A 22,594-nucleotide genomic window follows, 5' to 3' on the forward strand; every position below is an offset into this window, starting at 1 on the left:
GCTGGAATTAATGATTAAACCTGTGGGTTAAATCCCTTGTTCACAACTTCAAGCGTATGTCAGTTGGTAGGAGTGATTATAGAAGGTAAGTAAGCTTCATAATCTTGTGTTACCAACAATAAATCTGCTGTGTTTTTACTTTACAATCATTTGTAAAGGAATTAAACATATTCTATTTAAAATACATTCAGTAAATTTTACTGTGTGTCTGAATCAGTGTGGTGGAGGTGAAATGTAATTTTGGTGTTTACCGATTCTATCAATGCTGCAGTGCACATGTCGTAATTAGTCATCCTTTTTGTACTGGCAGCTGACTGTTTTTGTCAAAAACCATATGTACAGGTCATACACAGGAATTTAAAGTTTCAATGCTCCCACAGCCCTCGGTGTACACTAAAACAATATAAAGATAAAAATAAAATAAACATCTTATGTACAACACAATACAATACAAAATCTTACATATACAACCGTTTCCAACACAGAGTGCTTGTGGGCAAGAGTTCGTATGCAAGTAAGGTGGGGGATTCAGTGAGGGGCGATGGTGGAGGTTCAGAGTTTTGTAAGTCTGGGAGGTGGGGAGGGTTAAGAGGGGAGAGGTGGATGCAGGTCTGTAGTTCTGTGTGTGAGAGTGGAGAGGGACAGAGCAGGGAGAAAATTCAGCATCCTGACAGCCTGATGGACGAAGCTGTCTCTCAGTCTGCTGGTTCTAGCCTGGAGGGTCTTCAGTCTCTTTCCTGATGGCAGCAAACTGAAGAAACTGTTGGACAGATGGTGGAGTCACCAGTAATGCACCTGACAGCTTCTCAGGTGAGGCGGATGCAGTAGATGTCCTGGAGGGAAGAAAGAGAATTGCCCATGATCCTCTCCGCTGCTCTCACTACTCATTGTAACTTTTTCAGACGGGAGCCATACCACACAGTGATGCAGCTGGTGAGGATACTCTCAACGGTGCCTCTGTAGAAGGTGCTCGTAATGGGGTTTGAGGCTCTTGCTTTCCTCAGTTTGTGGAGGAAGTAGAGTGGTTGTTGGGCTTTACTGATGTAACACTAAGTATACTTACTGTTACTACTTAGTAAAAACATGAATGCTGGAAGGTGAACACACCACAGTTGCAAAGGTATAAGGGTACTGGGTATACAAACTGTAGGATTGATTAGGTGTGCAGGATCAGACCAGCAACACTAAAATACCAAACAAAAAAGACAAGATGAGCCTCAACAGATGTCATGATATGTATATCAATTCTTTAGACCTGTGAGGAAAAGTGGCCTTAAAACCTGCCTTAAACCCTGACAACAGGACGGCAGGTGTGACCAAAAGAAGGCCTCCCTATGAAATCTATACCTACAAACTGAATCACAGCCATTAACCATCATGAAACATCCAGTTTGCCATTTTGGTCATCGGTTTTTAGGGCTAGAGAAAACATGAGAGACTTTTAAAACAAGTCATTCTCACAGATGGAGGTGCCACATCGACCAGAAATGTTTGACTTCCATGGAGTCTCCATGACCAACATCATCACTGACAACTGGGGCAACATACAGAACTTCAAAGCAAGACCAGATGATATTCTTATCTCTACGTACCCTAAAGCAGGTACTGATGTGGTGTGTGCAAGAGTGCGGAGCTTATCTAATTATAAAATAACTTTTTTTTGTTAAAAAAAATAAATAATTTAAAAATTAATTAAAAATAATTAAAAATAATTTTAATGTTGGTGTCTGAGTTCATAGGATTCCCACTAAACGGTATGCATCCATGAGTTCAGTGTTGACCTGAAAAATACAAAAATGATGCTGAGTGTATTAATTTAGGTTATGGAGCTTATATCTTCATAGTTTGGTATCCCACTGAACAATATGCATTTATCTGTTTCAACCTCAGGAACCACATGGATCTCTTACATCCTAGATCTTCTGTATTTTGAGAACATGGATCCAGATCGTCAGACATCCATCCCTCTTCATGAAAGAGTGCCCTTCCTGGAGATTTCTGTACCTTCTCAACCTTCAGGTTGAATCTTGTGACCACCTTCAATTAGCCATATTTGTATTAAGTCAGAACCAAAAGCTAGTTTCACTTTGGTGTACTTGTACATTAATGTATCATTAGAACTGTTCAGATAGAAGAATATTCAAAAAATGTTTGAAATAGGTTCAGTCTTTTTGTCTGACATCTGTTTTGCTTGCATGCCATCATTTTGTGACATGTTTCGTTAGAGTGTAAATGTATTAGGTTAATCACAGTATCAAAACAGCACGTTATAATGTTTAGTAATTAGTATTGGTGATCTATGCTATAATAACAAAGTCAATCATTGCATTTTAACAGTTACAAGTTACTCCTTCTTATCATTTAGGGAAAGACTTGGCAGACAAACTTCCCACCACTCCTCGTCTCATTAAAACTCATCTACCAGTTCAGTTTGTACCAAAGTCCTTCTGGGAGCAGCGCTGCAGGGTAAAAATCATGCAAACCTGTAGTCATAGAGACATGGGATTTATGAAACCCACAGAGTATAATTTAGTTTTGCCTCTTTCTGTAGGTGGTTTATATGGCCCGCAATGCAAAAGACAATGTAGTGTCCTATTTCCACTTTAACCGCATGAACAGTGCCCTGCCAGAACCAGGAGACTGGAGCACCTTTCTGCAGGACTTCATGGAGGGAAAGAGTGAGTTCTGTTTAGTTTTAGTGTAAAGGAAAAATAATATCATCATATTTCCCTTGTTAACATTCCTTTGTGTATTGTTCTGTCTCTGCAGGGGTTTATGGATCGTGGTATGACCATGTGAACGGCTGGTGGGAGAAGAAGCAAACTTATTCAGATTTTCACTACATGTTCTATGAAGATTTGATTGAGGTACAGCACCGAGTTTGGCTAACGTGTGCCGACTGACAGTTATGTCATCTGCATCAACCACATTTTCACTCTTCATAGCAGTTCTTGCTTCCTCCTCACTAATCCTCTGAACTTCCTGATTCACTACCTGTTTTCCATCTGTCTGCTGCCTCTCATATTCTTCGTTCATCAACTCCTCGGAGAACTCCTTCCACTTTTCGACACACACTCTTTATTTGTTAGTACAGTTCCATCTCGATACCGATACTTAATCATCCTCACCTGCTACACATCCTTTCCAGCAAGATCCTTCTAGCAAGCAGGTGAGTGTTCCAGCTCCAGTAAGTCCTTTTACAGGTTACAGGTATTGATGGGACTGAAGGCAGGACAGAAATCCTCAAAGTCCCAGAGAGAGAACATAGAATAGGAATCCAGATGAGGAATGAAGTGGGTACAGCAGAGAGAACACAATATTGATTCATAGGAAACTAAGTGCAGAATTCTAACAATGAAAGCCTGATTATCATCACTGAGGTGAAGACGATCTGGTGGTGTTCTGCTGCCCACCCAGCCATCAAATACTGTGGAGGAAGAAAGGAAGGTGTAGGAAGGACTGACCAGAGAGCAAAGCTCTGTCCAAAGGTGGAGCCTACCACGCCACGTGAAACTCAAAGACATGTTAAAAACACAACAAAAGACAAAGAATTATCCATCCTGCCCCAGCTTGACAAGAACTTGACCACTCTGTTATGGAAATCTCTAATATCCATATTATCTGTGTTGATGATATGGATGCTTAATTTGGCAAAAGATTTATGATATACTTCCTTCCTGATGCAGCCTGTGGCTCTGTGGACTGTGATTGATCAATGGTTTGTTGTAAACCATTTAGATGTAGTATCAGAAGTTTAAACATTAACCAGCTACAAGTGAGCATTTATTTATTGCCATCATTACTAATAATTAAGAAAAAAAGATCAAATTTGACATCTTCAAATTGAAAGTTCATAAAAAATAAAGAAACACATACATAAAATCAGTTTTTTTGTTAATCTCGAAGGTTTGAAATTTTAAGATGCATAAAAAAATTGTCACACATTTAAAGGGAAGTCTGTCGAATCCTAATATCTCCCAAGGAGAGCATCTCACACCGAATTTGTCTTGATGAAAAAGTATTATAGTCATACAGTACTACAGATCAGAAGAAGAAAAATAAATTAAATTTAGGGATGAAACATCTCTTTTAAACTCATTCATATTTTCATTTATGTGAACAGGACTGTGGACGAGAACTAGATCGACTGTGTTCCTTCCTTGATTTGTCTCCATCAGCTGAAGAGAAGGAAAGAATCAGAGCCAGTGTGACGTTTGACAGCATGAAGCAAAACAAGATGACCAACTATACCACAGTTCACATGCTGAACCACGAGGTGTCTCCTTTTATGAGAAAAGGTACAACTGCCTGCTAGGAAACATTATTTTCTCAGTATAGGCACCAATATATGTTCAGTTTTAGTGATGGTAAATTTGATTCTTTTTACTGAATCGAGTTTTAATGAGTCACTCACCAAAGTGAATCGGGTTTTTTGAGTCATTTGATTCACTGAGTCAGTTGACCAGAGAGTGCAAAAAATGTACATTTTCACTCAAACTTAATTTCTTTTCTCTTTTCATGTAAATCCTACTGCTAAGATGAGTGATTCTAAAAGAAAACAACAATTTTATAAAGCAAAAAAGAGCAAAAAAATGTCTAAAGGGAACATTTATCTTGTTTATTTTTATTTTATTAGTATTTTCCTTAAATGTGTCAAGTATATATTTTCTCATCTAAATGTCCACTGAGCCGTGAGCCAGGGGGCGGTAATGCGCCTTAACATTGGTTGCCAACCAAGAAGAAGAAGCTGTGAGCCCGGAGGGAGGGGGTGAGTGAGTGAGTGATTCGTTCGCTCTATGATTCAGCACAGGAGGGAGGGGGTTAGCGAGTCCTGAGTGACTCGCTGGCTCTACGATTCAGCACAGGAGGGAGGGGGTTAGCGAGTCCTGAGTGACTCGCTGGCTCTACGATTCAGCACAGGAGGGAGGGGGTTAGCGAGTCCTGAGTGACTCGCTGGCTCTATGATTCAGCACAGGAGGGAGGGGTTAGCGCAGGGGTGTCAAACGTACGGCCCGCGGGCCGGATCAGGCCCGCAAACGGGTTTAATCCGGCCCATGAGATGATTTTGTAAAGTATAAAAATGAGCTGCAATTTTTCAATAAAGAAACTGCTGTTCCAATTGTGTCCATTGGATGGCACAATAGCAATTGTGAGCTACTTTGTTTTGCCCGCGAAATTTAAACCTGATGTGCTTTGGCACCCTCATTGTCCCTATATGTCTCTGTCAAAAAAGAGAAAAGTGGATGCAGAGTGTTCCAAGAAAAATGATCATCCTCCTATTTATTCACGGAAGTGAATGGGAAAGCTGTATGTTTGGTGTGTTCCCAACATGTTGCAGTGCTGAAAGAATATAACCTCCTTCGCCACTATGTGAGTCTTCATGCCGACAAATATGACAACTTTCAAGGACAGTGGAGAAGAGAGAAGGTGAATGAACCGTTGCTGGGTCTGAAGAAACAGCAGTCTGTGTTTACTCACAGCCGAGACATCAGTGACGCTGCAGTGAAAGCTAGCTACCTCATTGCTAACGAAATTGCACTAGCTTCAAAACCATTTAGTGAGGGTGAATTTGTAAAATCATGTATGATAAAGGCATCGGAGATTGTGTGCCCTGAAAAGCGCCAGGCCTTTGCAAATATCAGCCTGACAAGAAACACAGTTGCCGACAGGATTTATGATCTTTCAGCGGATTTGGACAGCCAGTTGAAGCAAAAAGTAAAGTTATTTATTGCGTTTTCAGTTGCAATTGATGAAGGCACGGACATTACAGATGTTGCACAACTGGCAATTTTCATCCGCGGAGTTGATGACACATTGACCGTCACCGAGGAGTTCGTGGAGTTGGTACCGATGAGATACAACGACCGCAGCTGATATTTACACCGCACTCGTTGGCGCGCTGGACAGGGTCGGAGTGGACTGGTCCCGCGCTGTCAGCCTGGCTACAGATGGTGCACCCTCAATGATCGGGAAGAAAGCAGGCGTTGTAAAAAAGTTCAGAGATAAAGTGCAATCTGCAAATGGAGGACGTGATTTTTGGACTTTTCACTGTATTTTGCACCAGGAGGCTTTGTGTTGTAAGTCACTGAAAATGGATAACGTCATGAAGGTGGTCATCCAAACTGTTAATTTCATCCAGTTTGACAGTCTTCTCAGAGAGAAAGACCACATCAATGGCCTGCCATACCACACTGAGGTAAGATGGTTGAGCCGAGGTGCTGTGCTGAGGTGTTTTTTTGATTTACGAGATGAAATTGAACAATTTATGAAAGAAAAGGACAAACCAATGTTAGAATTTCATTCTGCAGAATGGATGCAGGACCTTGCATTTATGGTGGCTGTTACAGAGCACCTGAATAACCTGAACAAACAGCTGCAAGGACGCAACAAAGTTGTCACGCAGTATTATGACAGGATACGTTCTTTCAAGTTGAAGCCGTCATTGTGGAGACACAGCTGGCTGGTGGTCATGCAGCTCACTTCCCCTGTCTGAAAAATGTGTGCACGATCCAAAGTGTGGCAGATATGAAGCAGTTCAAAGATAAAATAACGGGACTGTTACTAGAGTTTGAGCAACGATTTCAGATTTTTGGTGAACTGGAGAAAGACTTCAAAGTTTTTTGCTCGCCGTTCACCGTGAATCTCTTTGATCTGCCCGTCAGGTTCCAACTTAAAATAATAGACTTGCAGTGTGACTCGGATTTGAAGGGCAAATTTGCCACAGCTGGCTTGAAAACATTCTATCAGAATCTCTTGCCAGGTTACCCCAACTTGACAGCCCTTGCTGCAAAACTGTTGTGCATGTTAGGAATCACATATCTTTGTGAGCAAGTTTTCTCTGTAATGAGCATAAATAAAACAAAACTGCGCTCAAGGCTCACGCACAAGCACTTGAATCACATCCTGAAGTTGGCTGCCGCTCAGGATGTGAAGCCTGATATTGATGAGCTGGTGAAAGCTAAAAGATGCCAGGTATCAGGAGTCAAACTATGCAACCCCACTGAAAGTGCTGCATGAGACACTGATGTAGTTCTGTGATCTGTGATATACTTCTGTGAATCACTGAGGCACTGTGTTTGTGTGTTCTTTGTCCTCAGAATTTTCAAATAACTTGAGATGTTTTATGATTAATAGCTATGTTGTGCCTGTACTATTTTGAACATACTGTCCACAGGCTCTACCTTTATTTTTACGTTGATCGTATTAAAACAAAGAAAACAATCTGAAGTTGTTATTTTTAAGTTATATATACAATGATTTTACCAGTCCGGCCCACTTGAGAATAGACTTTTCTCCATGTGGCCCCTGAACTAAAATGAGTTTGACACCCCTGGGTTAGCGAGTCCCGAGTGACTCGCTGGCTCTACGATTCAGCACAGGAGGGAGGGGGTTAGCGAGTCCTGAGTGACTCGCTGGCTCTATGATTCAGCACAGGAAAGGAGGGGGTGAGTAGCTCAAATGTGCTGTTAGCATGTTAGCAGAGCGATGCTACTGTGAACCGAGGAGCTATTGTCTTGATGTGAGCTTCTACTCAGGGTTTTTTCTTCCAGTTCAGAGCAGAAATGTTTTTGTTAAGATACTGGATGTTGTGTTTTTCTCCACAATTTTAATTATAAGCTAGATATATTGCTGCTAACAGCAACAGGGATGAGTCAGTGAGTCAGTTGGGCTTGTGAATCATGAGTCAGTAAAGTGATTCTCGAGTATTGAACGATTCGTTCATGATTCGCGCATCACTATTCAGTTTATTATTAGGCTAATCAAAAACTCTGAATGTTCTCCTTCTCCAGGAAAAGTTGGTGACTGGAAGAACCACTTCACTGTGGCCCAGAATGAGCAGTTTGATGAAGACTACAAGAAGAAGATGAAGAATCCTGATTTGAAGTTTCGCTGTGAAATTCAAAGTGCAGGCTGGAGCTGAGACGTGATATGCAATTAAATAGTTAAGAATAAATCAAATATTAAGCCTGAACAACTGAATTCTCTTACATTGTGGTGCTGTTGGCTATATATATCAGCTTAACCTCCTAGGACCTGGCGTCCACATACGTGGACATCACATTTTGGGTTGTCTAGACCAAAATACTAAATTGCTCTGCAATTTAGTATTTTGTATAATGTCCTCATCCACTTATGAGGACATTATACTGCCATTGTTCTATTGAAATTTAAAATGAATGTCCTCTTATGAGGATCCCATTTTTCTCAAAAACAAAAATCAGGTAAAAAAAAATAAAATCTGGTAATTCTTTGCTTTTAAATTCATCAGGTCCCAATCAGCCCAAATAGCAAAGAGAAATTAAAAATGCATGCCATGAAAGAGTTCGGGTCTTTAGAGGTTAAGACAAAGGAGGATGAAGGAACGTGTCAGTTTTACTGAACATTTTTAACTAACTGATTGTTAATGGTTAGTTTGTCTGACTTTATACTACTGAGTTTGAAATTAAGAGACCCAGCTGGGCATGACGGTGGGAGGAAGCTGGAGTACCAGGAGAGAATCCACACAGGAACCAGAGTTCATTTTGTGTAATTTCCCAGGTTAAAAAACATTTATCCTTAACTTACCAGCTACTCTACCTAAACAAACTAAACTTTGTTTATTTCCCAAATGAATATGTTCCAGTACTTAATAATTTGGCCACACATAAAGTGTAATGTGGGAATGCATAGAATCATAGATCTGGTATGAATTAAGAAAAGGAAGCAGAAAACTTTTTACATTCACACAGTTATGGCAAGCAGCTCAGCTGTGTAGAGATAGTAGGCTGCTGTTGTATGTTTGATTTCATTCTTATTAAACACAACTGTTTTAATTCTGTTAAAAGATTTGTGTTTTTATTCTTCTGTCATCTATGTGCAGGTTATTGCAGTGTTTACTCTTTTGTACAGCAAAACAATCAATCCAACTTCAGCCTGTTCATTATTGATTTATTGATTTATTTATTTTGGTCTAGTTGAATGAACCTGGTTTATCTGACTTCATAGCACTGGTTCAGTATAAATGCACACATTTCAGAAAGTGGTGCGGTGTGTTACAGTGAACAACAAAGTTCTTTTATTTGGAAGACAGAAAAAATACCTACATTGGGACTTTGAACAATATTCAACAGAATATACATGCCATGCTGTCTGATGTATATGTTTTAAATGTGCTGCATTTTTGCTTTTTGTTTGACATGTTAATAAACAGTAATAAAAATGTTATTTTTTTTAATTTCTAACTTTATCCTTCTAAAGATTGGTCCAAATATACTGAGCAAATGCTGAACTCCTTCACTTTAGGTCTGAGTCATTGCTGAAATTAACGATTAAACCGTCGAGTCACGTGCCCTCTTCACAATTTCAGGATTACGTTAGTTGGTAGGAGTGATCCTAGACGGTAAGCAAGCCTTGTAATCATGTGTTACCAACTATAAATCTTCTGTGCTTTTACTTTACAACAATATTTTGTTTGCATTAAAACGTCCTTATTTTAAATACTTAAACACTAAAATATAACGAATGAAATAAATGTGTCTTATTCAGTGTGGTTAGAGAACACAGCTGGAGGGGAAATGTTGTAATTTTGGTGTTTCCTGATTCTACCAATGCTGGAGTGCACGAGTTGACTTTAACTTACATCATCTCATGTCTCTCCTCCTCTCTGTAAAAAACAGTAAAGCTGAAAATGTTCACCTTATTATTTCTCATTATTGTACTGTCAGCTGACTGTTTTTGCACTTACTTGAATGAACCTCTTTGTGACTAACATGACCGATATTCACAGAGCAATGTTATTATTATTCAGAGTTTTATTAAGCTAGTACAACAAACAAAAAAACAAGGTGGGCAACACAAAGCTCAGGCAGAATCCAGACAGGCAAGGTCCAAACTGCAATCAGAAAGTGAATAGTAAAAACATAAATGCTCTCATAAAAAAGAAGACACTACAGTTGCAAAGGTTAAACTGGCAACGGTGATGATGGCAAGTTAGAGGTATAATTTCAGTAGGACTTATTAGTGGCGCAGGAACAAACCATCTTCACTAAACCTGGAAACAACAACCAAACAAAAAGCAGAGACAGCAACTCCAGAATGTTGAATTAATAGATTAATGTAGACCTTCATCAGATCTCTTATTAAAAGAAGAAACCAGATCCAACACCTGGAGTCTTCCATGACTTTAAATCACAGATGAGCTACAACAGTGTGTGACCAAAAGAGTCCCGATGAAACTTCTAGTTTCAGCATAGTCATCAACTCTGGTTTTAAAAACCAGAGGTCGCAAAACATAACTTATTGTGCATGTAACAGAAGGATGGGGAAAACATGAAAAAACAAGTCATTCTTACAGATGGAGGTGCTACATCGGCCACAACTGTTTGACTTCCATGGAGTCTCCATGACCAATGCTTTCACTGACAACTGGGACAACGTACAGAACTTCAAAGCAAGACCGGATGATATTCTTATCGCTACGTACCCTAAAGCAGGTTTGTTAGTTAGTTACATACTTACTTAGGTTATAAAATTGTTAGTGCTTTTTAAATAATGTTTTCCCATTTTAATGTTAATGTGTAAGTTTATAGGTTTCAGACTTTACAGTGTGCATGGGCTGAAAGACACTATAAGGATGCTATCTGACTGTGTTCATTTGGATTATGGGGCTTATATCATCATGTGCTGATATCACACTAAACTGTTTCGCACCCAGGAACCACGTGGGTCTCTTACATCATAGATCTTCTGTATTTTGGGCACATGGGTCCAGATCGTCAGACATCCATCCCTCTTCATGACAGAGTGCCCTTCCTGGAGCTCTATGTACCTTTTCTACCTTCAGGTTGAATCTTGTGACCACCTTCAATTAGCCATATTTGTATTAGACCAGAACCAAAAGGTCCATGTCCTAATTTCACTTTGGTGTACTTATTTGTCATTAGAACTGTTCAGTCAAAAGGATATTCAAAAAACATTCTGAAATAGGTAACAAATAGTTACAACTACAAATATAGCCTTGTTCAATAGCTTTGTGATGCTTCTGGCAGTTTTATTGGTGTGTAAATCTGTTAAGTTAGTCATAGCACCTCAAAAACACAATGTTTTGGCAATTAATGTTGTTGATCTGTGATATATAAAGAAATCTACCTTTGCATGTTCTGTTGCAAATGATTCCTTCTTATCTCTACCTTACTCAGGTACCGATTTGGCAGACAAACTTCCCACCACTCCTCGTCTCATTAAAACTCATCTACCAGTCCAGTTTGTACCAAAGTCCTTCTGGGAGCAGCGCTGCAGGGTAAAAGCTGTGCACACATACCTGTAGTCATAGAGACATGGGATTTATGAAATCCACAGAGTATAATTCAGTGTTTCCTCTTTTTGTAGGTGGTCTATGTGGCCCGCAATGCAAAAGACAATGCAGTGTCCTATTTTCACTTTGAACGCATGAACGGTGGCATGCCAGAACCAGGAGACTGGAGCACCTTTCTGCAGGACTTCATGGCAGGAAAGAGTGAGTTTAATTTATTTTTAGTGTTAAGGACAAACAATATTATCACATTTCCTGTATAAACATTCCTTTGTGTATTGTTCTGTGTCTCCAGAGGTTTTTGGATCGTGGTATGACCATGTGAACGGCTGGTGGGAGAAGAAGCAAACTTATTCAAATTTTCACTACATGTTCTATGAAGATTTGATTGAGGTACAGTAAGTTTGGCTAACATGTGTGCCATTTTTGACAGAGCTCTTAATATTTAAAATTATCATACAACAAAGGATGTTAAGTATGAGGCTGCCAGGTAGGAGGAAAATATGAAAACCACAAAGAGTATTCATGGATTTAGTAAAAGAGGACATATGTGTATGATAGAGGAGGATGCTAGGGATAGGGGAGATGATCCACTGTGTCATCCATTGCAAACAAAAAGTGGCACAAAGTCAGTCCCTGAAATAATTTGCATCTTGAACCTATTTGTCACACCTACTGACTGACTTACTGTCCTCATAAATGTTGTGCACCACCCTGACAAACTACTATGCCTCTCCTGAATTCCTGAAGGGTAAGACGGTGCTGGCACGGCTGGCAGCCTTAACCCAATTTCCCTCGGGATGAATAAAGTATGATCAATCAGTCAATCAATCAATCAATTCCTCATAGAGTACCACAGTTCCTCTCTTGTCTCCCACATATGCCTTCTCCACATCCACAAAGATACAGAGCAACTACTTTTGACCTTCTCTACACTTCTACATTAACACTCTCCAAGCAAACATTACATCTGTAGTGCTCTGTCTGCTGCTCTCACTGCTGCTTGTTGATTGTGTCCTCTCTTCTTAATCTAGCTTCAGTAACTCGTTCCCATATGTTCATACTATGGATCATTAACTTTATCCCTCTGTATATCCCCCTTGTTCTTGAAAACACATCTTCTCCATTTCTCAGGCAACTCTCACTCTCCAAGATGTTAAACAATTTGATTAAAAAGTCCACTCCTCTCTCTCGTTGACATCTCCATACCTCCACAGGTATGTCATCTGGACCACCTGCCTTTCCACTCTTCATCCACTTCATATATGCACTACTTCTGCATGTCCTGATTCACTATAAGTCCTCAATCCAATCTCCTTCCTCTCTTTTCTTCATTCATCCACTCAGCATATTCTCATCGCTTGTTAATACATTTCTGTCTCTATCCTTAACCACCCGCCTAACCAATCGATAGGACTTTTATTGTTAACCCAGCCCCTGACCTGTTTGGTATGGAAATCTTATTTTTGAAAATCTGCATATTTGATCTGGCAAAGATTGGGTCATGTCTGAAAACTGTAGCTCGTTGAATTGTTTCTGATGCATAAACTGCAAAAAAACAAAACCTCAGATATGAGGTTTAATAATAATAAATAAAAAATACAAAGAATGGTCAAAGTCTGACGTCTTTAAATTGAAAATTCACAGAGAATGAACAAGAAACAGACAACTAAAATGTGTTTTCACATTTCAATTTATGTTTTCCCTAGTGCTGTGAATAAATAGCACTAGAGAGCAGAAGAAGAAAAAAACATAAATTTCATGTTGGAGTGAACTGTCCCTTCTAAATTTATTCATATTTTCAATATTGATGTTAACAGGACTATGAAAAAGAAATAGACCGCCTGTGTTCCTTCCTTGGTTTGTCTCCTTCAGTTGAAGAGAAGGAAAGAGTCAGAGCCAGTGTAACGTTCGACAGCATGAAACAAAACAAGATGACCAACTATTCCACAGTTCCTGTGATGAACCAAGAGGTGTCTCCTTTCATGAGAAAAGGTACAACTGCCTGCTGGGCAACATTTGTTTCTCAGTATTTGCTCAGTCCAGTAGTGCTGATCAAATACACTTTTTTTTTTACACCCTGTCCTGTCTGGCAGCTTTTGTGATCAGAATTGTGATCTGAATGAACTGTGGTGCCAGCACCAGCCACATACACACACACACACACAGAGAGAGAGAGAGAGAGAGAGAGAGACCATTTACTCACTCACTTTCACCCACTAATGACACATGACACACACACTCACAAACACTTAATGTTGAAGGAGTGTTAGGTGGGTGTGTCGTTGAGTGTGAGCGCACAGGACGAGTATGACTGTGGGATTGATCAAATACTCTGAATGTTCTCTTTCTCCAGGGAAAGTTGGTGACTGGAAGAACCACTTCACTGTGGCTCAGAATGAGCAGTTTGATGAAGACTACAAGAAGAAGATGAAGTATCCTGATCTAAAGTTTCACTGTAAAATTTAGAGCCCTGGCTGAGCGTGATGGAGCTCTGAAGTTAACTAGCTGAGGATAAACCAAGTGTTGAGACAGATTAATTAGTATCCCTATTGTAGTATTCCTATACTATAATGCTTTTCCGCTTATCCAGTTCAGGGTTGTGTGGTGACTCGAGCTTATCTCAGCTATCATAGGGTGAGGCAACAGTGCTAACCAACACACCACCATGGTGCCAAATAACGTATTAACTTAAATTGATTTGATTTTCTTATTTGATATGCTCCCATTTTGATTGTATTCAAAGAGACCCAAAAATATCTGTTACTGTTATTATTCTTGGATAGCATGCTGTTCAGTAGTGTGTTTAATGTTTTGTGCAACAAAATAACCAAAACTGTTTGTGATTTTTACTGATAGCATTGAATTAACTGATTTAACCTGGTTTATCTGACTTTATACTACTGGGTTTGGCATTACGAGGCCCAGCTAGGCACGATGGAGCATTGAACAGATGTGTGCATGTCCCAACAAATAAATAAAAATATATGCATGGATCATCAGAATTAACCATAACTCAACTGACATTCGTTTTGCTGTTTTTGCACTTGCACACACAGATAATAGCCATCGTAGAGGGTAGCACAAAGAGACAAATAACCATTCATCTTCACATCCACAACATATTTAGCATGTCTTTGGAATGTGGGAGGAAGCTAGAGTACCAGGAGAGTCCAAACATGACCCAGACTATTGGCTCGTGTGGTGAAGTTAAGGACATCTGCCCTTCACTTCACTATTAAAAAACAACAACTAAATACTACATAACCATTCAGTAACAAATAAAGAATAAAAAGGTATATGGTAAATAGAGTTTTAAATACAGACACAACACACAGACCTGGTATGAATCAAGTAAAAGAAGTCGAAAAGAGTTTACACTTTATTTTGGCTAGCACTCTCAATCTTCTCATCTTCTTATTGTTGTGTTGGGATGTTCAGAATAATTACATACAGCCTTTTAAATATAATGAAAACCTCTGTTGCACTTCTTCAAAACAAGGCTGATGCTGAAACTTTTCAATGTGAACGGGACTGTGGCCAAAGAATAGGCCGACTGTGTTCCTTCCTTGGTTTGTCTCCATAAGCTGAAGAAAAAGAAAACAGCCAGAGCCGGTGTGACCTTTGACAATATAAATCAAAACAAAATGACCGACTACTCCACCTTCCAAACAATGAACCAGAGTGTGTCGCCTTTCATAAGACCTGTGCACTCATACAGGTTTGGTTGGTTTTTTCTTTGGTCTGATCTCACTGTATACTATTGTGGTCATGTTTGAACAGTAACACTCACAGACACACATCTAAGGAAGTTGTGCAGTGTGTTAAAGTGAACGTTGTGCAACAAACAGATTTCTTTCTTCTGGAAGATCCAGACCCAACCGCAGTACAGAAATACTCAGCTCGGTGAGTGTGTAGTACATCAAGTAATATTCACTAGAACAAACATGTGAGACTGAAAGATGTGTATCTTTTAAAACTGTGGTGCTTTTTTGTTTTTGTTTGGCATAAATGGCCAGAAAAATCTAACTTTTCTAACTTCATGCTCACTCACTATATGTCTGAGTCATTGCTGAAATGAATGATTAAACCGGCGAGTCACGCCTCTTGTTCACAATTTCAAGATTATGTCAGTCAGCAGGAGTAACGCAAGAAGGTAAGCAAGCTTCAGGATGTTTAGTTCCCAACAATAAATCTGTGGCTTTTACTTTTTATACAAGTTATTTATTTAAAAAACAAAATAAATAAAAACGTTAATTATCTTTTTTTAATTTAATTTGAATATTAAATAAGTTATTCTTTAAATTTCACCATGTGTCTTGCTTAGTGTGGTTGGTGAACACAGCTGAAAGGCAAATGTTGTAATTCTTGTGTTTCTCAGTTTTACCAATGCTGCAGTGTGTATTTTTTACCTCTGGTCGTATGGCAAGCTGTTATTTATTATTTATTTCTTATTTTTATAAATCTCTGTTAACCCCAAAATCATCAGCCAATTAATAATTATTATTACATTAACTACTGATTTTTTTATTGCAATTACTAGTTTAATTTTACTGATGACTCGTTATACCAATATGCCCAATATTCACAATTTCAAAATAATGTTAAGTTGGTTTAAAGCAACACAAAACCATGTGAGCAAACCAACAGAAGGCTGAGGATGACTCCAGCAGGAGAGGTCCTAGCAAAAACATAAAAACTAAAAAGCAGTAACACTGCAGTCACAAAGGTTAAAGTGGCAAAGGTGGTGTTGGTGAACTTACAGGTATAATTACTGTAGAGCTGATTAGTGGTGCAGGATCAAGCAGAGACAGCAGCTCCAGAATTTTAGATTAGCAAACTCTAACACAGGGATTTACACTTTATCAGATTATCATATCTGTTATTAAAACGAGAAACTGGATGTGATTCTGATCCTGGATTTAAAACACAGACCAGCCACAGTAGAGGTGTGTGACAATAGGATCCCTTGAAATTTCCATCTTTAAACTGAATCACAGCCATTAAATGTATATCAGAGGTGCCTTTAACAGGAAAATTCCAGTTTGGCATTTTGTTCATCACCTCTGATTTTTAAAACCTGAGGTCACAAGCTAGAGCTACATCTGCCACTGCATGATGATAATCAGTCAATAGGCCACAGCATGAAGCATATAATGTTTGAATTGTTATTTTATTTCTAACAAAAAGTGTTAAATGAAGGCATATATTAGGATTAGAGTGATTTTCTTTTACACTTCTGTGCTATCGTGCCACTTTTTGCCAAAAATCTCCCTCTGCTGGCCATTAAAAATAATACAGATTTAAGGATTTACTTTTGCAGATAATCTGTTATTTCAAGCCAAGACCCACAAGCAGTTTTTTAAATGTGGACAGTGCCCAAGGACCTTTTTTTTTTTTTATTAACTTCCAGTGCCTCTCTTATGGAACAAAAAAGCATCATGTTTTCTAGACCGATGGAAGTTAAAAATATCACTTTTGAAGACATCTGATCTGTGGGGGGAGAAGTCAGCCTACGCAGTTGTTAAAAATGTTTTAAGTATAGCTTTATGTTGTTGCACAAGTAAGGACTGGAGAAAACATAACATACACTTTGATTTTAAGGGCAAATTATTCTCACAGATGGAGCTGCCACCTCGCCCACAACTGTTTGACTTCAATGGAGTCTCCATGACCAACGTCTTCACTGACAATTGGGACAACGTACAGAACTTCAAAGCAAGACCGGATGATATTCTTATCGCAACTTACCCTAAAGCAGGTACTGATCTGTATATAAGAGTATGGAGCTTATGTAATCATAGTATTTTTTTCTGTGTGTGTTCATAAACAATTTTGCATTGATGTCCGAGTAATACAGTGACTTGCAAAAGTATTCGGCCCCCTTGAACTTTTCCACATTTTGTCACATTACAGCCACAAACATGAATCAATTTTATTGGAATTCCACGTGAAAGACCAATACAAAGTGGTGTACACGTGAGAAGTGGAACGAAAATCATACATGATTCCAAACATTTTTTACAAATAAATAACTGCAAAGTGGGGTGTGCGCAATTATTCAGCCCCCTTTGGTCTGAGTGCAGTCAGTTCCCATAGACATTGCCTGATGAGTGCTAATGACTAAACAGAGTGCACCTGTGTGTAATCTAATGTCAGTACAAATACAGCTGCTCTGTGACGGCCTCAGAGGTTGTCTAAGAGAATATTGGGAGCAGCAACACCATGAAGTCCAAAGAACACACCAGACAGGTCAGGGATAAAGTTATTGAGAAATTTAAAGCAGGCTTAGGCTACAAAAAGATTTCCCAAGCCTTGAACATCCCACGGAGCACTGTTCAAGCGATCATTCAGAAATGGAAGGAGTATGGCACAACTGTAAACCTACCAAGACAAGGCCGTCCACCTAAACTCACAGGCTGAACAAGGAGAGCGCTGATCAGAAATGCAGCCAAGAGGCCCATGGTGACTCTGGACGAGCTGCAGAGATCTACAGCTCAGGTGGGGGAATCTGTCCATAGGTCAACTATTAGTCGTGCACTGCACAAAGTTGGCCTTTATGGAAGAGTGGCAAGAAGAAAGCCATTGTTAACAGAAAACCATAAGAAGTCCCGTTTGCAGTTTGCTACAAGCCATGTGGGGGACACAGCAAACATGTGGAAGAAGGTGCTCTGGTCAGATGAGACCAAAATGGAACTTTTTGGCCAAAATGCAAAACGCTATGTGTGGCGGAAAACTAACACTGCACATCACTCTGAACACACCATCCCCACTGTCAAATATGGTGGTGGCAGCATCATGCTCTGGGGGTGCTTCTCTTCAGCAGGGACAGGGAAGTTGGTCAGAGTTGATGGGAAGATGGATGGAGCCAAATACAGGGCAATCTTGGAAGAAAACCTCTTGGAGTCTGCAAAAGACTTGAGACTGGGGCGGAGGTTCACCTTCCAGCAGGACAACGACCCTAAACATAAAGCCAGGGCAACAATGGAATGGTTTAAAACAAAACATATCCATGTGTTAGAATGGCCCAGTCAAAGTCCAGATCTAAATCCAATCGAGAATCTGTGGCAAGATCTGAAAACTGCTGTTCACAAACGCTGTCCATCTAATCTGACTGAGCTGGAGCTGTTTTGCAAAGAAGAATGGGCAAGGATTTCAGTCTGTAGGTGTGCAAAGCTGGTAGAGACATACCCTAAAAGACTGGCAGCTGTAATTGCAGCAAAAGGTGGTTCTACAAAGTATTGACTCAGGGGGCTGAATAATTGCGCACACCCCACTTTGCAGTTATTTATTTGTAAAAAATGTTTGGAATCATGTATGATTTTTCGTTCCACTTCTCACGTGTACACCACTTTGTATTGGTCTTTCACGTGGAATTCCAATAAAATTGATTCATGTTTTTGGCTGTAATGTGACAAAATGAATAGGCGCAGCAGCGCCTCTTCTTTCTCAGGAGACTGAAAAGATTCGGCATGAGCCCCCGCATCCTCAGGACCTTCTATCGCTGTGCCATTGAGAGCATCCTCACTGGATGCATCACCACCTGGTACGGCAACAGCACCGCTCACAACCGCAAAGCTCTCCAGAGAGTAGTGCGGTGTGCTGAACGGATAATTGGAGGTGAGCTTCCCTCCCTCCAAGACATCTACAGGAAGCGGTGCCTGAGGAAAGCGGGGAGGATCATCAAGGACTCCAGTCACCCCAGCCATAAACTGTTCAGACTACTACCATCAGGAAGGAGGTTCTGCAGCATCCGGTCCCGTACCAGCAGACTGAGAGCTTTTTCCATCAGGCCATCAGACTGCTGAACACTTCATAGACACCTCACCCTCACTACTGGAACTTCAACATTATGCACTCCATACTGTATATAAATACCACTGTTTTGCACATACCAACCTCTGTATATTTTATATATCTTATTTTATTGTTTACTTTATTTCATTTGTAAAACATGTATATACATACTATATACACACTCAAACACACACACGTAGAAAAACATATTTAGTATACACATTCAGTAATGTATATACCTTTACATATTGTACATATATTTATTACTTTTTAGATTAGCCATTTTTATATTTTGCTTGTTTTACATTATTGTATTTTGCACAACTCTGTTGCTTGTGAAGCTCGCACACAAGAATTTCACTCACATGTACTGTACCAGTGTACCTGCACATGTGATGTGACAATAAAAGTGATTTGATTTGATTTGAAATGTGGAAAAGTTCAAGGGGGCCGAATACTTTTGCAAGCCACTGTATGTTTACAGCTAAACATAAAACATTTTGTCCATTTCAACCTCAGGAACCACATGGGTCTCTTACATCCTAGATCTTCTGTATTTTGGGAACATGAGTCCAGACCGTCAGAAATCCATCCCTGTTCATGACAGAGTTCCCTTCCTGGAGATCTGCGTACCTTCTCTACCTTCAGGTTGAATCGTGTGTCCACTGTCACTTTAAAATACATCAGACATTTACAATGTTTAGTTATATTGACCTGTGGTATCTAATCCTCCTTATAATTCAGGTGCAGACCTGGCAGACAAACTTCCCACCACTCCTCGTCTCATTAAAACCCATCTACCAGTCCAGTTTGTACCAAAGTCCTTCTGGGAGCAGCGCTGCAAGGTCTTGCACATACACCCATAGCCACACAGATATGTGATTTATGAATCTCACAGACCATAAATTAGTTTTCTCTTTCTGTAGGTGGTCTATGTGGCCCGCAATGCAAAGGACAATGCAGTGTCCTATTTCCACTTTGACCGCATGAACCTTATCCAGCCAGAACCAGGAGACTGGAGCAGCTATCTGCAGGGTTTCATGGAGGGGAAGAGTGAGTTCAGTGTAGTTTTACAGCAAAGAGACCACACTATTATTTCATTTCCTGTATAAACATTCCTTTGTGTATTGTTCTGTGGCTTCAGGGGTTTTTGGATCCTGGTATGACCATGTGAACGGCTGGTGGGAGAAGAACCAAAGTTATTCAAATCTCCACTATATGTTCTATGAAGATTTGATTGAGGTGCAGTGAGCTGGGCTAACATGTGTGCCATTTCCAACTGAGCTCTAATACTTTGTTTAATCATCATACACCTTTTAGTACTGTCTAAAAATGACATGCATCAATATTCTAATCCAATTACTAAATTTTTCTGATGATATGTGGTAATATTTCTTAATCCAGGTTGTATTTTATTCGTTCTTCGAGCACTGGCTGGTGTGCAGTTTAATTCCACAGCGCAAGAAAAGCCAGCCAGAGCTGCAGACCGGATGTACAATGAAATAAAGCTATGACTCGATCGTGAACAGACTTTATAATGTTTGGTATCTCTGAAATTCACTGATTGCAAAAATTTCTCTAAACCATGTCCAATATATTTTGTTAATTGAATCATTTTTGCTGCATAAGTAACAAATAGAGAACACACTATTTTCCACCAAATCCTCATCCAGCAAATATCTCTGCTATGTGAGGGGGAAATCCCCACTCAGCATACACATATGCACACTAAAATGTGGGACCTGGCCAGTCAGCCAGCAAAATTTTTCCTCTTGTGATCCTGGCAACATTTCAGTTTTTAGCCTGAGATGCTAACTGTCTGTGGCTGTGTGGACTGTATTGGATCAATGATTTGTTGTAAACCTTGTAGACTTATTACCAAAAGTTTAAACATTTATGAATGTGCTACAAGTGAGTATTTATCTATTATCAACATTACTAAACCACAGATAAAGTAAATTAATTTATTGCATGTTAATCTAAAGGTTCTGAAATTTAGGAAACACAAAAGGGTAAAAAAAAAAAAATCATATCTAATATTAATGTGAACAGGACTCTGAGCAAGAAATAGACCGACTGTGTTCCTTCCTTGGTTTGTCTCCATCACCTGAAGAGAAGGAAAGAGTCAGAGCCAGTGTGACGTTTGACAGCATGAAACAAAACAAGATGACCAACTATACAACAGCTCCAGTGATGAACCACAAGGTGTCTCCTTTCATGAGAAAAGGTACAACTTCCTGCTAGGCAATATTTTTTTCTTAATATGTATAGCAGTGTGTGTTCCATTTTTCATTAGGTTATTCAAATACTCTGAATGTTCTCCTTCTCCAGGGAAAGTTGGTGACTGGAAGAACCACTTCACTGTGGCCCAGAATGAGCAGTTTGATGAAGACTACAAGAAGAAGATGAAGAATCCTGATTTAAAGTTTAGATTTGAAATTTAGAGCCCCAGCTGGGCATGATGGAGTTCTGATCTGATGTAAGTTAATAAAAATCAAATGTTATACTTGCTTTATGTAATTTTCTTCCACTGTGATGCAGATGGATATAAATAACAACAAATGAAAAACAATTCATTGACACTGAGGTTTAACCAGAATAATAAAGAATTTAAAAAATCACCAGTATGTCTCTTCTACTTGTGTCACAACCTTTTGATGATGAAACTCTTTAATATGAACAGGGCTCTGAACAAGAAATACACAAACTGTGTCTTTATGAAATATGGATGGTCATGATGGAGCTCTGATGTGATATTTGTGTCAAGAAATAAATTTTTAATTTTATCAACATAACTATACAACTATATAACATAAAGACTTAGTGGAGGCCATGTATCCACAATGTTATGCTCATGGATATAAATCAGAACCATAAACAATGATTGTGACTGAAATTAAACTTTAACCATCGAGCTTAACTTTCTCTCGAGAGATACGGTGAACTTATGACAAAGCTTTGTCTTTCTACGAAGTAGAACTTTAGCGATGTCCTCCTTCTCAATATCCATGAATCTTCTCTGTGGTCTTCCTCTTTTCATCCTGCCCTGCCCAGCTTCACATTCAACATCCTCAGCCCAACATATCCACTATCCCTCCTCTGCACATATCCAAAGAATCTCAGCTTTTCCTCTCTAACCAACCACGGCCTCCAGTCTTCTTTTTGTTATGCATCAAACTATACATCATAGTCTTGTTTTTATCCTTCTGTCACAAATCACCTGTGAAACTCTTCATCTCTCTTTATACCATCCTTTCCTTTGGATGATTGACCCCATGTATTTAAACTTGCCCACGTGTCTCCCTCTCATTCACACACGCGTATTCTACTGGTTGCTTCTGTTGACTATATTTCCTCTTCTCTCCAGAGCATATCTCCACCTCCCCCAGGCTCTCTTCTACCTCCTCCCTATTCTCCCTACAGATCATATCATAGTCCATGAAGACTCACATCTAACCTCATCTGTCAGCAGTTCAGCTTTCAGTCCCATGACCACTACAAACAAGA

At 39.5% G+C, this 22,594-nt stretch overlaps 3 protein-coding genes across 3 annotated transcripts; all 3 read left to right on the plus strand.

Annotated features, from left to right (window-relative positions):
* Positions 1-748: 748 nt before the first annotated feature.
* Positions 749-8,793, plus strand: LOC134619492 (cytosolic sulfotransferase 3-like). The gene is made up of 9 exons (XM_063465322.1): positions 749-810; positions 903-933; positions 1,464-1,602; positions 1,891-2,019; positions 2,366-2,466; positions 2,552-2,678; positions 2,770-2,867; positions 4,124-4,298; positions 7,791-8,793. Exons 2-9 carry the CDS (start codon positions 925-927, stop codon positions 7,919-7,921), a joined length of 909 nt encoding a protein of 302 aa, XP_063321392.1. The 5' UTR covers positions 749-810; positions 903-924; the 3' UTR covers positions 7,922-8,793.
* Positions 8,794-10,333: 1,540 nt separating this feature from the next.
* Positions 10,334-13,894, plus strand: LOC134619496 (cytosolic sulfotransferase 3-like). The gene is made up of 7 exons (XM_063465331.1): positions 10,334-10,472; positions 10,694-10,822; positions 11,178-11,278; positions 11,368-11,494; positions 11,586-11,683; positions 13,111-13,285; positions 13,647-13,894. The coding sequence occupies exons 1-7, from the start codon at positions 10,334-10,336 to the stop codon at positions 13,757-13,759; spliced, it is 882 nt and encodes a 293-aa protein (XP_063321401.1). The 3' UTR covers positions 13,760-13,894.
* A 1,178-nt stretch (positions 13,895-15,072) lies between these two features.
* Positions 15,073-21,679, plus strand: LOC134619494 (cytosolic sulfotransferase 3-like). The gene is made up of 8 exons (XM_063465329.1): positions 15,073-15,196; positions 16,913-17,051; positions 19,607-19,735; positions 19,832-19,932; positions 20,014-20,140; positions 20,232-20,329; positions 21,140-21,314; positions 21,419-21,679. Exons 2-8 carry the CDS (start codon positions 16,913-16,915, stop codon positions 21,529-21,531), a joined length of 882 nt encoding a protein of 293 aa, XP_063321399.1. The 5' UTR covers positions 15,073-15,196; the 3' UTR covers positions 21,532-21,679.
* The last annotated feature ends 915 nt before the right edge of the window (positions 21,680-22,594 follow it).

The sequence above is a fragment of the Pelmatolapia mariae genome, linkage group LG20, assembly GCF_036321145.2.
Source record: "Pelmatolapia mariae isolate MD_Pm_ZW linkage group LG20, Pm_UMD_F_2, whole genome shotgun sequence".
Classification (NCBI taxonomy): domain Eukaryota; kingdom Metazoa; phylum Chordata; class Actinopteri; order Cichliformes; family Cichlidae; genus Pelmatolapia; species Pelmatolapia mariae.

What these genes read in the sequence shown, in the direction of transcription:
- LOC134619496 (XM_063465331.1), top strand. Translation starts at nt 10,334, where the DNA reads ATGGAGGTGCTACATCGGCCACAACTGTTTGACTTCCATGGAGTCTCC. An exon ending in TCTGGGAGCAGCGCTGCAGG is followed by an intron (nt 11,279 to 11,367) that starts GTAAAAGCTGTG and finishes CTCTTTTTGTAG; the next exon opens with GTGGTCTATGTGGCCCGCAA. An exon ending in TCTATGAAGATTTGATTGAG is followed by an intron (nt 11,684 to 13,110) that starts GTACAGTAAGTT and finishes TGATGTTAACAG; the next exon opens with GACTATGAAAAAGAAATAGA.
- LOC134619494 (XM_063465329.1), top strand. Translation starts at nt 16,913, where the DNA reads ATGGAGCTGCCACCTCGCCCACAACTGTTTGACTTCAATGGAGTCTCC. An exon ending in TCTGGGAGCAGCGCTGCAAG is followed by an intron (nt 19,933 to 20,013) that starts GTCTTGCACATA and finishes CTCTTTCTGTAG; the next exon opens with GTGGTCTATGTGGCCCGCAA. An exon ending in GGGTTTCATGGAGGGGAAGA is followed by an intron (nt 20,141 to 20,231) that starts GTGAGTTCAGTG and finishes CTGTGGCTTCAG; the next exon opens with GGGTTTTTGGATCCTGGTAT.
- LOC134619492 (XM_063465322.1), top strand. An exon ending in TCTGGGAGCAGCGCTGCAGG is followed by an intron (nt 2,467 to 2,551) that starts GTAAAAATCATG and finishes CTCTTTCTGTAG; the next exon opens with GTGGTTTATATGGCCCGCAA. An exon ending in TCTATGAAGATTTGATTGAG is followed by an intron (nt 2,868 to 4,123) that starts GTACAGCACCGA and finishes TTATGTGAACAG; the next exon opens with GACTGTGGACGAGAACTAGA.